The following is an 18074-nucleotide window of genomic DNA, read 5'->3' as shown; positions in this document are numbered from 1 at the left end:
TCTACTAAAATTTGCTTCTACTCTAGAATGTCTAAAGGAGTAGAAAGATCCACTTTGAGCCACAGACATTTGAGATTTCCAGTATGAAGCATTTCTGAGCATGTATGATTCAGGTAATCAGTGCATATTTATTGAGAAACTATCAAATTCTAGGCGCTTTGCAGAAAAGTCTTTGGGCAGCCAGCGTGATGGAGGGCATGGGCTTTTCCCTCAGGACTGGGAACAGAAAGGAGATAGTAAGGCTAGGGTGAAGGAGGGTGCAGTAAAACCGTGCCTGGGGGAGAGGGCCTGCCCCTGGGGTCAGGGTGGGGAGGCTGGAGAGGGAGGCAGTAGCAGAGGTTCAAGGAGAGGGAAGCCACTTTGGAGAAAGGGGGAACGTTGGGGAATGAGTGGAAACAAAGCCATCATGGGTATATGACTGACTGTGGGTGCCCAGCCTTGTGTTCAAATGGGGAAGGATGTGATTATGTATTTTTTTTAAAAAACACAGAATTACTCTTGTAAGTAGAAGGAAATGCACAGAAGTTAACTATGTGCCTTCATTTCTGAGCATTCATGAAACTGAATATAAATTGTTAAATCTAACTGTGCATGTGTTTTTTCTAATGTCCAAATATTATCAGATAGATCTGTGGAAATCCTTATAAATGATTTTATATAAAGTTGAATCACACTAAGAACTTTCTGAATGGCTCACCACAGGCATAAGTCATAGTTGTGGAATCCTTTACTTTTCTGCTGGTATCATATTTATGTAAATATGCAGTATGTAGCTTATTGAATTGAGGGTCAAATTTAATATTGTGGAAAAGATGAATATCAGATAATGATTTGTGAATCCACAAATTGTAGTTCATTTAAATAATACCTTTAGCCCATAGCTAAATGAACTTCCCCTTCTTTCTTCCACACCTCTTCCTTCTTCCTTCTCTCCACACTTCTTAGTCCCTTTCCCATCACCAAGATACAATTACCAATACACACAATTTGCAGGAGCAGAGGTTTCTTTTGGCTCACAGTTTCAGAAGTTTTAGTCCATGGTCAGCTGGCTCAGATGCGGGAATGGCATGGTGGAAAGGACTGGGCAGAGGAGAGGTGCTCATATCGTAGCCAACAGGAAACAGGGGAAAAGGGAGGAGCCAGGGAGGGAGATGGACCTTTCCAGGTCGAGCCCCAGTGACCCGCCTCTTCCAACCGGAGCCCTGACACTTAACAGCACACGGCACTCTAAAGTCCCCAATACCCAGTCAATCCTTGATCTAAACCATAACACACATTCCGTCTCCTTCCATCTGGGTGCATCCAGTCCTGAGGGCCAACCTGGTTCTCAGGTTTGTACGATGTGCACACCCACATTAGGAGTTTACAGAGTTGGGACAAAGTTCTGCTCTGCTGCTTACTAGCTATATGTTCTTGGAAAAATTTACTGAACCTCTTTGTACCTTGGATTTTTAAAAGAAGTTTATAAAACAGACATGAAAATAGACACACTTCTTTAGGTTGCTGTGAAGATGAGATGAGATGATGTGAATGGATTTGTGGCAGAGTATTATGAATAGTGAAGGTACAAGAAGACATAACTATTTCATGTAAAAACATCCTGCAAAAATGTGAGAATAATTTCTTTTAAAATTTAAATTCCCTTCCAAACCTTATGAAAAGGGGAAGAGCTAGATAACATAAGGTCTATACCCCTCAACCAAAATTATAGAAAGTTCTTTAAACCATAAAGTGAAGGAAGGATTTGAGGTGCTCAGCTGTCTGTGGATAGATTTGGCTTCCAAGTAGATTCTTTCAGTGGCAGTGTGGGTTTGAGAGGTCAGAAGGGGGACCAGGGAGACCACTTGAGAGAATGGTACAGAGGATAGAAGAGTCCTGAAGCCTGGCCGAGGTCAGTGCAGTAGGATTGAATGAATGGGATGGACCAGAAAGCTTAGCTGATGAGATGGGTTAGGGATTGGATGGAACCAAGGAAAAGATGGGGTCCAGGATGGTTCTAGGGTCTGTAGCAGGGGTAACTGGATAAAAACACTTTCAAGATACAGAGTACAGTATACTAAAGGCGTACAGGAAAAGCAGTGAATTCTAGATTTATTGAGCTTGAGATTCTTTTGACACAGTTAGCTAGAGAGGCCCAGGATGTTTTGGATGCATGGATCTGAAGCCCTGGGTCAAGTTGGAATTGGACAAGGAGACCATCTGCCTCTGGGAAGAGTCAGTTGTGAGACTCATTTGCCTACACTAGGGAACGAAAAGTATGGCAGAAATAAAGTAGAATGAGGAAATTCAGCAGGGTGATGGTCCAACCCTGCCAATAACTGTGAAATGGGTAGGGAAAGAAGAGCTCTTAGAAAAGACTAGGAAGATTTGAGCAGGGAAGTACGGTGTAAGCAGAGCTAGGAGAAGGTGTATCATAAACTGAGGAATGTTGAGTGAACAAGTGTGAAACAGGCATTTACAAACAAGTAACTTGATGATCATAATAAAATCCTAAGAGCATTAATCATATACCATTGTATTTCTCTTGTATTCTTTCCTTGGGATTTGAGGAGAAGATTAGAAGTTAGATGAGTATATGGCTTGTAAAAAGTATGGATACTTCCAAGGGGTTTTGAATTTAGCTATGAAACCCTAATTTAACTTCAAAGAGCCTCCATTTCCCCTCTTGATAGAGTTGTTTCTGTGGCACCGATTTTACAGTTGCCCTTGGTGAGGTCTTTGCTGGCAGCTCATACTGAGGTGTGGAAGGAAGGGACATTTTCTGAAGTGACCAAGCAGTAGTTTGGAGAGGGGTGAAGGGGATCAGGAGGGGACTTGCATGTTTGCCTGCCTCTGCAGAAGACACCCCTTGCCACTGTCTAGAATTGAGTAAGTCCTGTGAGTGGACAGAAAGAAAACATTAAGGCGGCTTGTGGTTTCACATCCCTTATTTGGAATATGAGCTTTTTAATTTATTTTAGGAGGAAAGGTATAATTTGGTTCATGTAGCTTCTGTTTTGACCTCAGTTTTGCAACCAGCTTTCTTCTGTCTGTGTTTTGTGGAGTTAGATGCTTTTAGGAATTAAAAAAAAAAAAAAAAGAAAAAAAAATATATAAAGCATGTTTGGGAAATGCTGTGGTTTCTAAAAAGTTTAAAAATGCTCACCTAATTTGTGCTGTGACTCAACCCTAAAGAGCTATAACTTGGACAGGCCCCATCACTCCCTGACTCTAAAGCTTTTTTGAGGAACCTTTGTGAACAGCTCTCGGCATGAGATTCCTTGGTGTAGCTCATTTGTTATTTCCAGGGACTCTGGGACACCCAAAGAACCTTGTTCAGACCCCCAGTGAGTTGCCGAGAAGTTTAGACAGGGTGGAGGCTGGATGCTGCTGACAGTGGACTCAGAGTGTCTGGACTGGATGCCCAGCCTCATGTCTGTTAAAGGGACATTAGTCATGTCTTCCTGATAGGGCTGTGGTGGGGGTTAAATAAAATAGGGTGTGAGGAACTTCTACAAAAAAAGGCGTGTAGTGGATATTATGATTATCACGAGGATTATAATTATACTTGCTATTATCTCATTTTAAAGTGTCTTTTCCAAAGCCCACAAGAAAATAGTTACCTTTCTCATCTTTCCTGCATTCCCAAGACTTTACACAGAGGAAACTGAAATGATAAGAATTTATGTGTCCAGATGACTGACAGCTTGGATTAAGTTAATGTAGCTGGTGGTCTAGGAATATAATTAAAATAGGCTTCACAGGACATTGTGCTTTAGAAAATAAGTGCCTGTAAAAGCAAGAGGAGCCGGTGTGAGGTGAGCGGGTTATTTATCTCACAGGTTCCTATTGTGGTGGGCTACCTGTTGCCGTGAATACACGCTGGTTTCCATTGTATCCATGGGATGGGACTGCAGCTAATGGGACTTAATGAGGCTCCATTACCATGGTTCAGACTGTACTGCTTTTGAATTAGATGAAATAGCATGCTGGATGGAAAGGCTCCAATTAAATGTATTTGGAAGGAAATATACATATATTTTGGCTCTTTCTGCCAGCATCTCTGTCTATTCTAACTTTTCAGGTTCCAGAAGGTCAGGAAGCATTTATTCAGCTACTATTGAGTTATAGAAGTTGAATTCTATAGCAGAAACAAGAAAGAGAGGGTTCTACCCATATAGAATATAATAAAAGTGGAAAATATTCCCTGTTTTATTCTTTAATTCCTATCTACAAAGTTCCCAGAGAGAAGAAGTGGAAGGTCTTTCAAATCCTGTGTCCTGAGATATGCTCTAGAGGGAGGAAGTTGAACTTATTTTGGGATGTGTTTGCTACAACCGAATGTTCATCCTTCTGTGGAATAATCACTGCTTCCCCTGCCCCAGATGCAATGGGATGGTTTGTTACAGCTGCAGATCGTCACAGCAGCCCTGACACTGTCGGCCAGATTTCCTCCTTTGCTGTTCTGCTTTCATCTTATCAAAGATTTCCGTTATTGAGACACTGAAATCATACCCACTCTTCACCAAATACAAGAACAAAACAAAGGTAGAAAATAAAGAAAAACAATGTCACAAGCCAGAGCTCACTGTGAAAATGTTGGCCTTTTTCCATTTAGTTTTCAGCTAAACTTATACAGTTATGTAGCCTATTTCCCTCTTGCACATCAAAACACTTTTTTGCAAATAATCAGATATTCTTTGAAAATGTATTTTAGCATTTACAGTTACTATACTTATAAAATTCTGTACCAAATTTTAAAAATATAGATCAGAACATAACAGACATCCACAACTTTGCTCTTACCACAAGAAACAGCCAAGGAAAATTGTCAGCAGTGTAAGTAGGATTTTTAATGGCTGCATAATATTCTACCTCATTATGTAACACATATATCTGATTTTGCATAGTGAAACGTAGCCTCTTATGTATGTTCTGTCTCAGTATTATATCCTTGCTACTGCTGAGTTGTTTCTGTTTAAAAAATTGCCAATTTAAAACAAATGTTGTTACAATATAAATGAAGTCATTATTATCCTAATTTTCATCTCTGATTACCTAATGAAATTGACTGTTTTGTCATGTTTCCTTGTCTCTTCAATTTTAAGTTTAGGAATTTTGGAATCTGTGTATTCTTTCTCCAACAACTTGCAAAAGCTTTTGATTAAGTAAGGGACAGGAATACCTCATCATTGTTTGTTAAAATATTAATTTTCCAATTTATTTTTATTTAAAAAATATGTACCATATATTTGCATACAAGTCTCTTCTATATAATTATATCTTGTAATTTATTTTCTTGATTGTTATGTATAGATAACTATATTAATTTCCTAGGGCTGCTACAGGAAAGTACCAAAAATTGGGTGTTTTATATCAAAACAAATTTATTTCTCACATTTTTGGAAGCTGGAAGTCCCATATCAAGGTGTTGGTGGGACCATGTCCACGGTGGTGTCCCTAGGAAAGAGTCTTCCCTTGCTTCCTGTAGCTCTTGGAGTTTGCGGGATATCCTCAGTGTTCTTAGCTTGTAGATACACCTTGGGTTAGGTGGGATTCAGCCTAAAGACCTCACATTAACTTGATTACCTCTGTAAAGAGCCTGTTTCTAAATTAGACACACAAGCTTAATTATTCCATGATATCTCTTTTTAAAATATTTTTTCAATGATTATTTTTTATCAGTACCCGTTTGTAGTATATAAAGATCTCATGCTTTGTGGAGAGTTGGTACATTTATATAACACATCTGAATTCTTTTTTAAAATTGCCTTTCCTTACTCTCTCTTCCTCATTTCCCTCTCTTGGTCTTCTTCACATTTGCAAAATATCTATCACCCTATTTCCTATTATCTATATTTATTTTGTTCTTTATTTATATTTTGGATTTCTCATATAAGAGAAACCATGCAATATTTAAGCTTGTGTGTCTGATTTATTTCACTTACCATTATTGCATCAAGGTGCATTTATTTTCCTATAAGTAATTCAAGTTTATCCTTCTTTATATACTCCCTTGTGTATAAATACTACATGTTCTTAATCCATTCATCTGTTGATGGGCACATAGGATCTTTCAAGAATTAGCAATTGTGAATTGTGCTGCTGTAAACATGGGTGTGTATGTATTACTGTAACATGATGTCTTTAGTGCTTACAGGAAGATATGTAGAGAGGGAATATAGCAAGGTGAAATGGAATTTCTAGTTTTTGTTTTTTTGAGGAATCTCTATACTGATTTTTTGTTTTCTTTTTTGGTACTGGGGATAGAACTCAGGTCCTTATGCTTGCAAGGCAGGAGGCAGAACCACTGAGCTAAATCCCCAGCCCTCTATACTGATTTCTATAGTGGTCTTACTAGTTTACATTCTCACAAACAATGTAGAAATGTTCCTTTCCCCCTGCAGCCTTGCCAGCATTTGCTATGTTTTGATTTCTTGATGATAGCCATGTTTTTCTAGAGTGAAATGGAATCTCAGTGTTGTTTTAATTTGTATTTCTCTAATGGCCAGAGATGTTGAACATTTTTTCATGTATTTATTAGCTGTTTGTATTTCTTCTCCTGAGAAATGTTTATTTATACAGTTGTCTATTTTTTGATTGGACCTTTTACTGGGGGGGGTCTAAGTTTTTTGAGTTCTTTATATATTTTAGATACTGGTCTGCTGTCCAGTCATAGCTGAATAGCTGGCATTTTTTCCCCCATTCTGTAGATTGTCTCCTCACTGTGTTTGTTTTGCTGTGCAGAAGCTTTTTGATTTGATGTGACCCCATTTGTTGATTCTTGGTATTATTTCTTGTGCAATTGGAGTTCTATTCAGAAAGTGCATGCTTACAGCTATGTTTTCAAGAGTTTCATTTATTTTATCTTCCAGGATATTGTGTTTCTATTTTAACATTTAGGTCTTTGACCATTTTGATTTTAGTTTAGTGCATGGTGAGAGATATGGGTCCAGTGTGTGGATAGCCAACTTTCCCAGTACCGTTTGTTAAAGAGGCTATTTTTCCTCCAGTGTAATTTAGTTTTTGGTCCCTTTATCAAAGATCAAGTAATTGAATGTGCATGGAGTTGTTTTTGGAGCCTCTATTCTGTTGTATTGACCCATCTGTTTATTGTTTTCCGCAATATCGTGCTATTTTAAATCACAGGTGCTTTGTAATATAATTGGAAGTTCTGTGATGCCTCCTGCCTTGTTCTTGTTGCCCAGGACTGATTTTGCTCTTCTAGGTGTCTTCTAGTTCCATGTGAATTGTAGGATTGTTTTTTCTAGTTCTTTGGGGAGTGCTATTGGTATTTTGGTTGGGACTGCAGTAAATCTGTATACCGGTTCTGGAAGTATGGCCACTTTTGACTATGTTGTTTCTACCTCTCCAGCAGCAGAGGCCATTTTTCCTTTTTCTGATGTCTTCTTCAATCTCCTTTTCCAGTGTACTGTAGTTTTCATTATAGTCCTTTACTTCCTTCGTTAGGTTAAGTACTAAGTATTCAATTTTTCTTGATGTCATTGTGAATGTTATTATTTCCCTAATTTCTTTGTTGGTAAGTTTATTATTGGTATACAGTAACACTATTAATTTTGTTGACTTTGTTTGGTATGCTTACTGAAGTTGGTTATTAATTTTAGGAGTCTTTTGATTGAATATTTTGGTCCTTCTATGTGGAGCATCATGTCACCTGCAAACAACGATAATAATTTGACTTCCTTTCCTAGCCATATCCCTTTTATTTTTTTCTTTAGTCTGATTTCTCTGGCTAATGTTTCAGGAACTATATTGAACAGTAGTGGTAATAGTGGAAATCTTTGTCTTGCTCCTGATTTTAGAGGGAAAGCTTTCAGCTTTTCCCCATTTAATATGATGTTGGCCATTGGTTTTGCATACATGGCTTTCATCAGATTGAGATAAGGTTCTCTATAACTAATTTTTTCAGTGTTTTTAAAAAATCAGGGATGGATGTTGAATTTTGTCAAAGGCTTCTGCATCAATTGAGATGATCTTGTGATTTTTGTCCTTGTTTCTGTTTATGTGGCATATTATACTTATTGATTCATGTATGTTGAACCATCCCCTCATCCTGGGATGAATTCTACTTAACCATGATGTATAATCTTTTTGATGATTTGTTGCATTGTGTTTGTTAGTATCTCATTGAGGATTTTTGTGTCTATGTTCATTTAAGGGTTTGGCCTGTAGTTCTCTTTTTTGGTTGGCTCTTTTTCTGGTTTTAGAATCAAGGTAATGCTAGATTCCAGGAATGACTTTGGGAGTATTCCTTCCCTTTAAATTTCAATAGAGAGTTTGAGAAGTATTGGTGAGGTTGAGCAGTACTGAAGAATTTTAAAGTTCTTGTAGAATTTAGCAACAAATCCATTTGGACCTGGATTTTTTTTTAGATGTCTAAAAAAAGATACTTCTTCAACTTCATTCCCTCTTATTGGATGGTTCAGAGTATCTTCTTGGTTCAGTTTTGATAATTCATATATATAGGAATTTATTTCTTCTGAATTCTATAATTCTGAATTCTACAATTCTAAAATTCTACAATTATTTGATAATTCATATATATATATAGGAACTTATTTCTTCTGAATTTCCTCAATTATTAGAGTACAGGTTCTCAAAGTAGTTACTAATAATCTGGATTTTGGCAAAGTACATTCTGATTTTGCCTTCTAATTATATTGATTTTTGTTTTCTTTCCTTTTTGGGAAAGAATTTATATTGGCTAGGGGTTTGTTTATTTTGTTTATTCTTTCAAAGAACCAACTCTTTGATTCATTGATTCTTTATAATGTTTCTTTTAGTCTCAATTTCTTTAATTTCTGCTCTGATCTTTATAATTTTCTTCTCATAATTAGCTTTGGATTTGGATTTTCTTTTCTAGGACTTTAAGGTGTATCATTAGGTTATTTATTTTGACTTGCTTTGTTTTTCTGATGTGACCATTCAGAGCTATAAATTTCCCTCTTGGAGCTGCTTCATTGTGTCCCATAGGTTCTGGTTTATAGTACTTGCATTATTGTTTGTTTGTAGCAATTGACTTATTTTTTCCTTGATTTCTTCTGTGATAAAATATCATTGGTCAAGATTATTCAAGAATATATTGTTTAATATCCAGTTGTTTGTTTAATTTTTTTTAGCCATTGATTTCTAGTTTCGTGCATTATGATCTGGTAATATGCATGCGATAATTTTGATTCTTTTGCATTTACTTAAGCATGCTTTATGGGCTAACACGTGTTCTGTGTTGGAAGAAGGTACCTGTGCTACCAAGAAGAATGTGTATTCTGTTGTTGTTGTTGGGTGGAACATTCTGTAGATATTTATTAAGTTCATTTGTTTGAAGGTTTTGCTAAATTCTAATGATTCTTTTTTGACTGTTTTTGTCTAGTCAATCTGTATGATTGTGACAATGGGGCATTGAGAGTCCCAATTATAATTGTATAGGAGTTTACATGATTTTTAAAATGTCTAGTCATGTTTGTTTTATGAATTTGAGTGCACTGGTGTTTGGTGCATTTATCTTTATAATTATTAACTCTTCCTATTGAATTGTTTCCTTATCCAATATGTAGTCCGGCTCTTTGGATCAATTTTGGTTTGAAGTCCACTTTGTCTGAAATTAGGATAACTTCTCCTGCTTTTTTTCTGGGGTCTCATTGCATGGAATATTGTTTTTCCACTTGATTTTTTAAAATTTGTGTATTTGTTTCATGATTAAATGTGTTTCTTATACATTGTACAGTTTTGAGTTTTACTTCTTGATCCATTCTGCCAATCTGTGTCTTTTGTTTGGGGGATTGAGACCATCCACTTTGAGTTATTACTGAAAGTTATTGACTTACTCATATTCTTGCATTATTCTCATGTTGATTCCTTCCCCGTCCTTTCTCTGTAACTGCTTATGCTGCCTGGTGTATTCATTCTATTTGACTTATTGGCATTGTTGACTTCATTGTCTCTAGGATATCCTTGAGAATTTTTTGTAATGCTGGTTTGGTGGTAATGAATTTCATGAAGTTCTCTTTGTAACAGAAATATCTTATCTGTCCATCTATTTTGGTAGATAGTTTTACAGGATATATGTGCCTGGGTTGAAAGTTGTTTTCTTTTAGTCCTTGAAACACTTCACTCCAAGCTCTCCTAGCTATTAAGGTTTCTGTTGAGAAGTGTGCTATAATTTTAGTATATGTGCTGCTGAAGCGAGCACAGTGTGTTATAATTTTAATGGGTTTATCTTTACAAGTGATTTGTTGCTTTTCTCTAACAGCTTTTAAGATTCTGTCTCTGCGTTGGACTTCAGGGATTTTTGACTGTGATGTGTCATGGGGAGGTTCTCTTTACATTGTGGCTCTTTGGGGTTCTATATACTTCACTTTGTCATACATTTAATTCTTTCCCTAATTTGGTAAGTTTTCCTGCTATTATTTTTGTAAATAGGTTCTTTAGTGCCGTTTTTGCTGTCTTCCGATTTTTCACTGATTTCAGTTAATCTTAGATTAGTCTTCTTTGTGTCATCTAGCAGCTGTTGGATCCATTTTTTATGTTCTCTTTTTTTTTAGGGTATCTCTGAGTAACTGGTCTTTGACAGAAGCCCCATCTTCTACTTCTGACGCTCTGTTTTCACACTGGCTGCTTCTGCTGCCCATACTTCCAATATAATTTTTAATCTATTGGATTTCTGTTTGAAATCATTTCATGGACTAATTCTTTGCTAAATTGGTTATTTATGTTTTGTATTATTTTGTTTAGCTCAGTTACCTTTTTATTAGTGTCTTCTGTAAGCTCTCTGATCATCTAACAAGATGTAACAAGTTACATCTATTATCTGTTTAATTATATCTCCTGTGAGCCTCTTGAGTACCTTATTGATCTTTTTAAAAAAAATCTCCTCTGTTATTTTTAAAAATAATTCAGCTGTGTGGTTTTTACTTTTCTCCCCTTTAATGCCCCATGGATTGGCTTTGGAGGAGTTGGAAGGCATTTTGTTGCCTTGTCTTGTCATGTTTCTATTTGTTTTGTTTCGTTCTAAGGTTTGTGGGTGCTTACAATGGAAAGACTTTGTTGCTAGTATGGAGATTTTTAGTTAGTTTCTGCTTTTCAGGAATGTACTCTAGGCATGGCTAACTATAATTCTTTGTTTCTGTCCCAAGATCTGACCACCTTCTTTAATTTGGGAGGGGAGGATATAATACAAATGGTCCAGCACCCATTTCTCTGGAAATGGACTGCAGTATTGTTAATGACACAAGGGTAATCTGATGATTGGCATATAGAGAAAACCTAATAGCAGCAACAACTCTGTGACCCTGGCAATAACAAGTAAATCAGCAATAATATTATCATCTAAGACAAATTGGATATTGACATATCATAAGAACTAACAATCTACCACTTTCAACTATAGAAAAGATATCTATATTTATAGCATAAACACTAAGACAAACCAAATATTGCCATACAGTATATATATCGACTAAGTGTGACTATAGCACCACTAATAATAATAGTAACATAATAGTAATAATAATGTATAGTTAACCAACTATATAAATATTACTAAAGCTTAATGGTAATAATAGTAAATATATATAGCACTGGGGAGGAGAAAATAGAAGAAAATTTTGAAAAACTACACAGTACGAAATGAGAAAACATAAGACAAAGGATTCTATTGAGGAGTAGATGGATATTTATAGAATTAGATAAAGGTAACAGAAAAGAACAAACAAGAAAAGAAGATAAGAAAAAAAAGAGAAAAAGGTAAAGAAATGGACCATAAAATGAAAACATTAAAAGGAAAAAATTAAAAAGAAAAAAGAAAGAAAAGAAATAAAAAAGAGAAAGGATAAAAGAAATTTCCCAAATCCCAATAAACCAGTGAAAAAGAAAGAGGAAAAAAAAGTAAGCCCAAGAAAAGAAACAATTTTTTTTCTCTTTATGTTTAAATACGTGGTTTCTTTCCAGAATCCACAGGTTTGGATTCCAGCAAGTCACAGTTTTCTCTACCTAGCTTTATGGCCACTGGGTTCATGAGATGCCCCATGTTCCAGAAGCCACTCTGTCCATTCACCCCATGTTGTGGCAACCTTCTGAGTCAAAGTGTGCCTTTCCTCACGTTGATAGATAGGGAACACTATCAGGTCTCAGATCTGTGCTTGAAGTAGGCAGCAGGGCAAGGGTTCAAGTACTTAATGGTGGAATTTTAACACTCAGCTGTTTCTGTGCACAACCCAAGCCTAGCCTGGCGTCTTGTCAGGGAATGTGGGGCCTGTGTCCCTCTCAGCCTGAGTTTAAACTTCTCAATAAATTTCTTTCTAGCCTGCTCCTTGTCCTTGACTGTCTCCTGTGGTTCTTTCATCCAGTTACTGTGGCAGGGCTACAGTGGGAACCCTGAAGTGTTGTTTGTAGTTGCTCTGAGTTCCAGACTTAAATCATCAACCTCTAAAGTGGCACCTGATTAAGCATTCTCTGGCAATATGGTGGGCATCACACTGGATTTCCTCTCTGGCTATTGCCTGCCATGTGGAAGGAGTAACTTTGAACTGCTTTTGCAGTTTACAATAGCTGTGGCCTCCTCCTGGAGACTGTGCCAATGACCTGTTCTACTGTTTCTCCTGGGAGTTGCCAGCCCTGAGTATTTACCTTGTGTCTTCAATAAGCCAAGCTGAGTTTCTAGATTACTTTGTTCTTTTCTTTGTGTTGTGGTCCATTTTTGCAACATCTCTGTGGTTTCTAATTTTCCAGTCAGTTCCTTTCAGATTCCTAGTAATCTATTTCTTTTTTTTCTCTTCAACAAGTTATTATTTTCCAGTTGTCTGGAATCTGGATCTTGGAGGGGCTAAATTTTGCTACCAATCACTACTTGGCCATTTTCTGGTCCACTGCATGGTTTCTCTTATATGTGAAATCCAAAGTATAAATATATTAAAGAGCAAAATAAAAGATAAATAATGGGAAACAGGGAGATAGAGCTTTTGTATATTGGAAGGGTATCAAGAAATGGAGAGGGGGGGATGGAGGGAAGAGGATGCAAAAAACAAAATTAAAATGTGTTACATATGTGTATCAAATCCCTATGATGAATGTCATCCTATACTGCAAACATGTACTAAATAAAGTAAAAATTTAAAAAAAGATCCTATTTCCAAATAAAGGTCACACATTGGAGTAATGGGATTAAGACTTCAACATTTTGTTTTAGTGGTATGGTGGGATAGGGGAACAAAACAATACTCATCTCCAAAGAGATATTTACAGATAAATGTTAACCAACATTTTCTCTTTCTCTCATTTTCTCTGAATAAAATTGTTATAGTTAATCTGATGTACAGGCAATTTACTTTCGTATTTATATAAATGAAGACGTGTTGTATTGCTTTTGTATGAATGTGTCTCAACATCATAATCTTGGGTTAAATATTCAAAATGATTTAAAAAATTAGGAGTTTTTTTCCTGAATACATCTCCTAGTGCAGATTTTGTTTGTAACTTGAAAAGCCTATTTGAACTATGGAGTTGAGTTGTTTTTATTGTTGTTGTTGTTTTTGTTTTCATCATTTTGGTTTCTTTCCCAGAATATCTTTTCCCATTAAAATTGTACAATGTTTGCTAATAGGAAATGCTCAAGTTTTTGCCATGTAAATGAACAAGCACATTAGTGAATAAAAATGGAATGACTAATCAAAGAATTGAAGGGGGATTAGTTTCAGGCAGCTGCAAATGTGGTTCTGAAATACTAGAAAGAAATAAGGAGTAGCAATGCACATTTGTAGTTTTCCCTCACTGGAGTCACGGTGGGAATATAGAAGTAGATGTAATCATATGGAAGAGAAGATATAGTACAGTGGAGAGAGAAGGTGGGAGACAGACTTTAGGAAGCATCTAAGTCTTAGCAATCACCTAACCGTGGCAGTAGGGCAGGGACAGAGCAAGAAAAAAATCCCACTGGCTTAATGCGTTTATTGATTTTCTCTTCACTTTCACCATTAGGGTTGCGGAAATTTATTTCCAACTGAAAGAAACGAATGACAAAGTGTCTTTTATAAAGGATTCCCTGCTGTCTTTGGACAGCCAGGTGGGACACCTGCAGGACCTCTCTGCCTTGACTGTGGATACTCTAAAGGTTCTTTCTGCAGTTGACACATTGCAAGAGGATGAGGCTCTCCTGGCCAACAGGAAGCATTCCACTGGCAGAAAACTTCCCCACAGCTGGAACAATGTCATCTGCACAAGGATCTTGGGCAGCGCAGAGATCTCTGGAGAGACAAAATGCCGATACTATAGCATGCCCCCTTCTTTGCTGCGGAGCCTGGCTAGAAGCCAATTTCCCTCAAGAGGGCAGAATACAGCCCTTCTTGAGATTATGGCCAGTCAGAGAGTGGACTCAAATATAAGAGATGACCTGGACGAGCAAGAAGCAGAAAAAAGTACAGTTGATTCTGGGGTGTCTCCTAATAGGCATGCAAATTCCAAGTATGGCCAGTTTCTCCTGGTTCCTTCTGATCTAAAGCAAGTTCCTTCTTCTGCAGAAACTGTCTTGCCTCTGTCCAAACCATCTGTGGATGCAGATGCAGATGTACTAGCAAATGAACAGATCCTGCAGAGTGAGACGCCAGCTGCCTCAGGCCAAGCATCAGTGGCTGAACCCAAAGAGCAGCATGAGCCAGTCACTGAGATGCCAGACAAGCAAGGCACAGTGGAGCAGGTTCAGTCCAGTCTGACTTGTACACCCACACCCTCAACAATAGCTTCCCTCTCTTCCCAACCCCAAAGCATACAGTCTGGAGATGGATATGTGAACTTGGCATTTTCCGAAGGTGATGACATGGGTGTGTTTAACTTCAAGAACAAGTGGGAGACATACTTGCCTTCCTCTTGTAACAGTGACTCCGCTCCGAGTGTGCTGTGTCCCATGGAGATCCAAGGCAGATGTCTGTCTGAGAACTCAACAAGCTTGTCCCAAAGTAGTGAGTGCTCCGAGGATGTGCAACAGTGGCTGCAGCCAAGTAGATCCTTCTGGATCAACCCTCTCTGCAGAGACAGACCCTTTACTAGCAGTCATAGTTTTAGATTCCACAAGGAGGAGAAACCGATGAAGATCGATAAGATTAAAAGTAAGGTGCAAGCATTTTTAAAAACAGGTTTAAATCCTTTGTTTAACTATAGGTTTTTTTGTTTTTTTTAAATTTTGATTTTGGACTACACTGTTGTCATTCTTTCTCTTCTCTTGACTCTTTGGGTAAAACAAAACTGGCCCGCATTCTGTCTTAAACTTTCTCACATAAACCATTTCCCTTACAGGTCGTTCAAGATCCTCAGAGATAGGATCCGCATGGATCAAAGCAAAAATGCTCTCGAAGGATAGGAGATTGTCAAAGAGAAAGAGGAAAACACAAAGACTACAGGTGCCAGTAAGTATATTGTCTTGCTTTTAGGTTTTGAGCAAAGGAGGCAATGGCCTCTCTTATCTAGATTTCTCTTTATTATGAAGTGTCACATAAACAAAATGCATTGTACTTGAAGGAATGAAGGTATAAACTTAGAAGCCATCGGAGTGAATATAATACTGGTTTACTTATCTGCTTACATGTTGAAAAACATTTGGGTAATTCTCAGTTTTTGGCTATTCTAAAAATAGCTGGTATGAATTTGTGTGTACGGATCTTTTTGTGGACACTTGCTTTTGTTTCTCTTTGGCAAATACCTAACAGATGGATATCAGAGTCATATGATATCTGGATTTTAAAGCAACTTCCAAATGATTTCCAAAGCGATTGTAACATTTTACAGGCCCACCTGTAGTTTATGAGCATTTCTGCGGCTTTCCATTGTCATTGACTCCAATCTTTGTCAGCCTTGTGCTTCAGCCCTATTGATGGGTGTTTAGGGGTGATTTTCTTTACTTTTGTAAAGATTAATTCTATTAGAACTCTTTTTATGTATTTATTTATGTTGACATTTGTCTAAAGCCTTTTCTTTATGTACTTCGATAATCAGATGGCTTCTTTCTTTACTATGAAAACTACATTAATTCATTTTAGAATGCTAGAATTAATGGTTAAAATGTTAAATCTAAAATCTTGCTGGGATGAACTCCACTTGGTCATGTATCTATTTTTGTATATTGTACTCATTTTGTTAAAAATTTTTTTCCATTAAGTTTATTGGTACATTTTAGGTATAAAATACAGTTACATTCCTCATTGGGATCTTGTACCTTTACATGAGTATCTTGGTTCTTATTTTTTTCCCCTTCCCCTGCCCTCCCTTCCCTATTTGCAAAGATTTTGTTTCCATTTTTTTCCTTTTTTCATATTTTTTCTTTTCCCTTCTTTCCTTTCCCCTACCCCTCCCACTTCCCCTGCTCCTTTAGACCTTTTCTTCCTATTGCACAATATCAATTATACATTTTAAAAATTACAATATCAAGATCTATAACACATTACCACAGAATTTACAGAATTTAAAAGGATATAGAAAGCATATTACAAAAATCTTTTTGAAGTAATTTTGACAACTTCTAGGAAGTACCTTGGAAGACAAATTAATGAAACTGACTCTGGAGGAAATATAAAATTTGAATAATACCTATTAAAGAAAGTATATTCCTAGCTTGAAAACCTACCTATATGACAACAACAGGCTTGTATACATTTTAACTGATAAATTATAGCAAACATTTAAAGCAGAAAAAAGAAGGAACACTTCTCCCCTCATTTTAGGAAATTAACATTATGCTAATACTAAAACTGGATAAATATAGTAGAAGAAAAAAGTATGAACATAGATAAAAATTTGTTTAACAAAACAAACTATTAGAAGTCAGATCTGGCAGTATGTAGAAAGTGGTTTTATTATAGGGATGGCAGTGTTGGTTCAGCATTGGAAGATCCACTCCCAAAAGTCATCATTTTAACAGAGGAAAGGAAAAAAGCCATGTGATCCTGTCAGTAGTTGCAGAAAAAGTATTGGACTGAATTCTACAGTTGTTCATGGTAAAAGCTATCAGGAGACTAGAAGTAGAACAGGACCTTCTCAACAGATAAGCCATATACTCCATACTTCTAGCAAAAATGCCTTATATGAATGGAGAAGATACAATGCTTTCTCCCTAAGGTGGGGAACAAGGGCAGGTATGCCTACTCTTCATCTGTCCATTAAACTTTGAAACATAGGCCCAAATCAAAATAGTCTGGCAATAAAATGATACAATTAGGATAGGATGGACAAGGTAGAAGTAAAATCTTTATATATAGATGAAATGATCATCTACAGAGAAAATGCTAAGAAATCTCTAGGAGCCCCTAGAACTTGTATTTGAATTTAGCAGGATTAGAAAACACAAGATATATATAAAAATTCAGGTCTGTGTATACTTGCTATAAATGAAGACTATTTGGGCTATTTTTCAGATTTAGTTTTTATGAACTGTGCCTCTAAAAACATGGGTGTGCATATATTGCTGTGGTATGATGCTTTTAATTCTTTCTGGAAGATACTGAGAAGAGAAGTAGCTGGGTCAAATGGAACCTCTAGTTTTAGTTTTTTGAGGACTCTCCACACTGATTTCCATAGTGATTGCACCAGTCTACACTTCCACCAACAGTGGAGCAGGGTTCCTTTTTCCCTACAACCCCGCCAGCATTTGTTTTTGGTTGATTTCTTGATAGCAGCCATTCTTTCTGGAGTGAGATGGAATCTCAGCATTGTTCTAATTTACATCTCTCAAATGACCAGTGATGTTGATCATTTTTTAATAAATTTATTTGCTGTTTCTACTTCCTCATCTGAGAAATGTCTGTTCATTTCAGATGGCCAGTTTTGGATTGGGTCTTTAAATTTGGGGGTATGAAGTTTTGAGTTCTTTATGTATTCTAGATATTTGTCTGAGGAACAGCTGGCAAAAATTTCTTCCCACACTGTGGGCTGTCTTTTCACTTGTTGGTGGTTCCTTTTGCTGTGCAAAAGCTTTTTAATGAGATGAGATCCTAGTTGTTGATTCTTTGTGATATTTTCTGTGTGATCAGGGTGTTGTTCATAAAGTCCTTGCCTACATCAGTGTCTTCAAGTGTTCTACCTATTCTATATTCCAG

The 18074-nt window shown here is 36.8% G+C and overlaps 1 protein-coding gene across 8 annotated transcripts in view; it reads left to right on the top strand.

Moving 5' to 3' along the window:
• Nucleotides 1–18074, top strand: part of Trpm6 (transient receptor potential cation channel subfamily M member 6) — a 223161-nt gene that overhangs the window by 164757 nt on the left and 40330 nt on the right. For all 8 annotated transcript variants that reach the window (XM_087184111.1, XM_087184117.1, XM_087184110.1 and 5 more), the window contains 2 exons: nucleotides 13972–15095; nucleotides 15283–15392. In XM_087184111.1, coding sequence (XP_087040237.1) covers nucleotides 13972–15095; nucleotides 15283–15392 — 1234 coding nt within the window. The remainder of the gene's footprint in view (nucleotides 1–13971; nucleotides 15096–15282; nucleotides 15393–18074) is intronic.

Source organism: Heterocephalus glaber, unplaced genomic scaffold, assembly GCF_053883595.1.
Source record: "Heterocephalus glaber isolate CG9 unplaced genomic scaffold, H.glaber_assembly_v1.0 deba00001481, whole genome shotgun sequence".
Classification (NCBI taxonomy): domain Eukaryota; kingdom Metazoa; phylum Chordata; class Mammalia; order Rodentia; family Bathyergidae; genus Heterocephalus; species Heterocephalus glaber.
The sequence above is the reverse complement of the archived record's forward strand: the minus strand, read 5'-3'. Positions and strand labels throughout refer to the sequence as shown.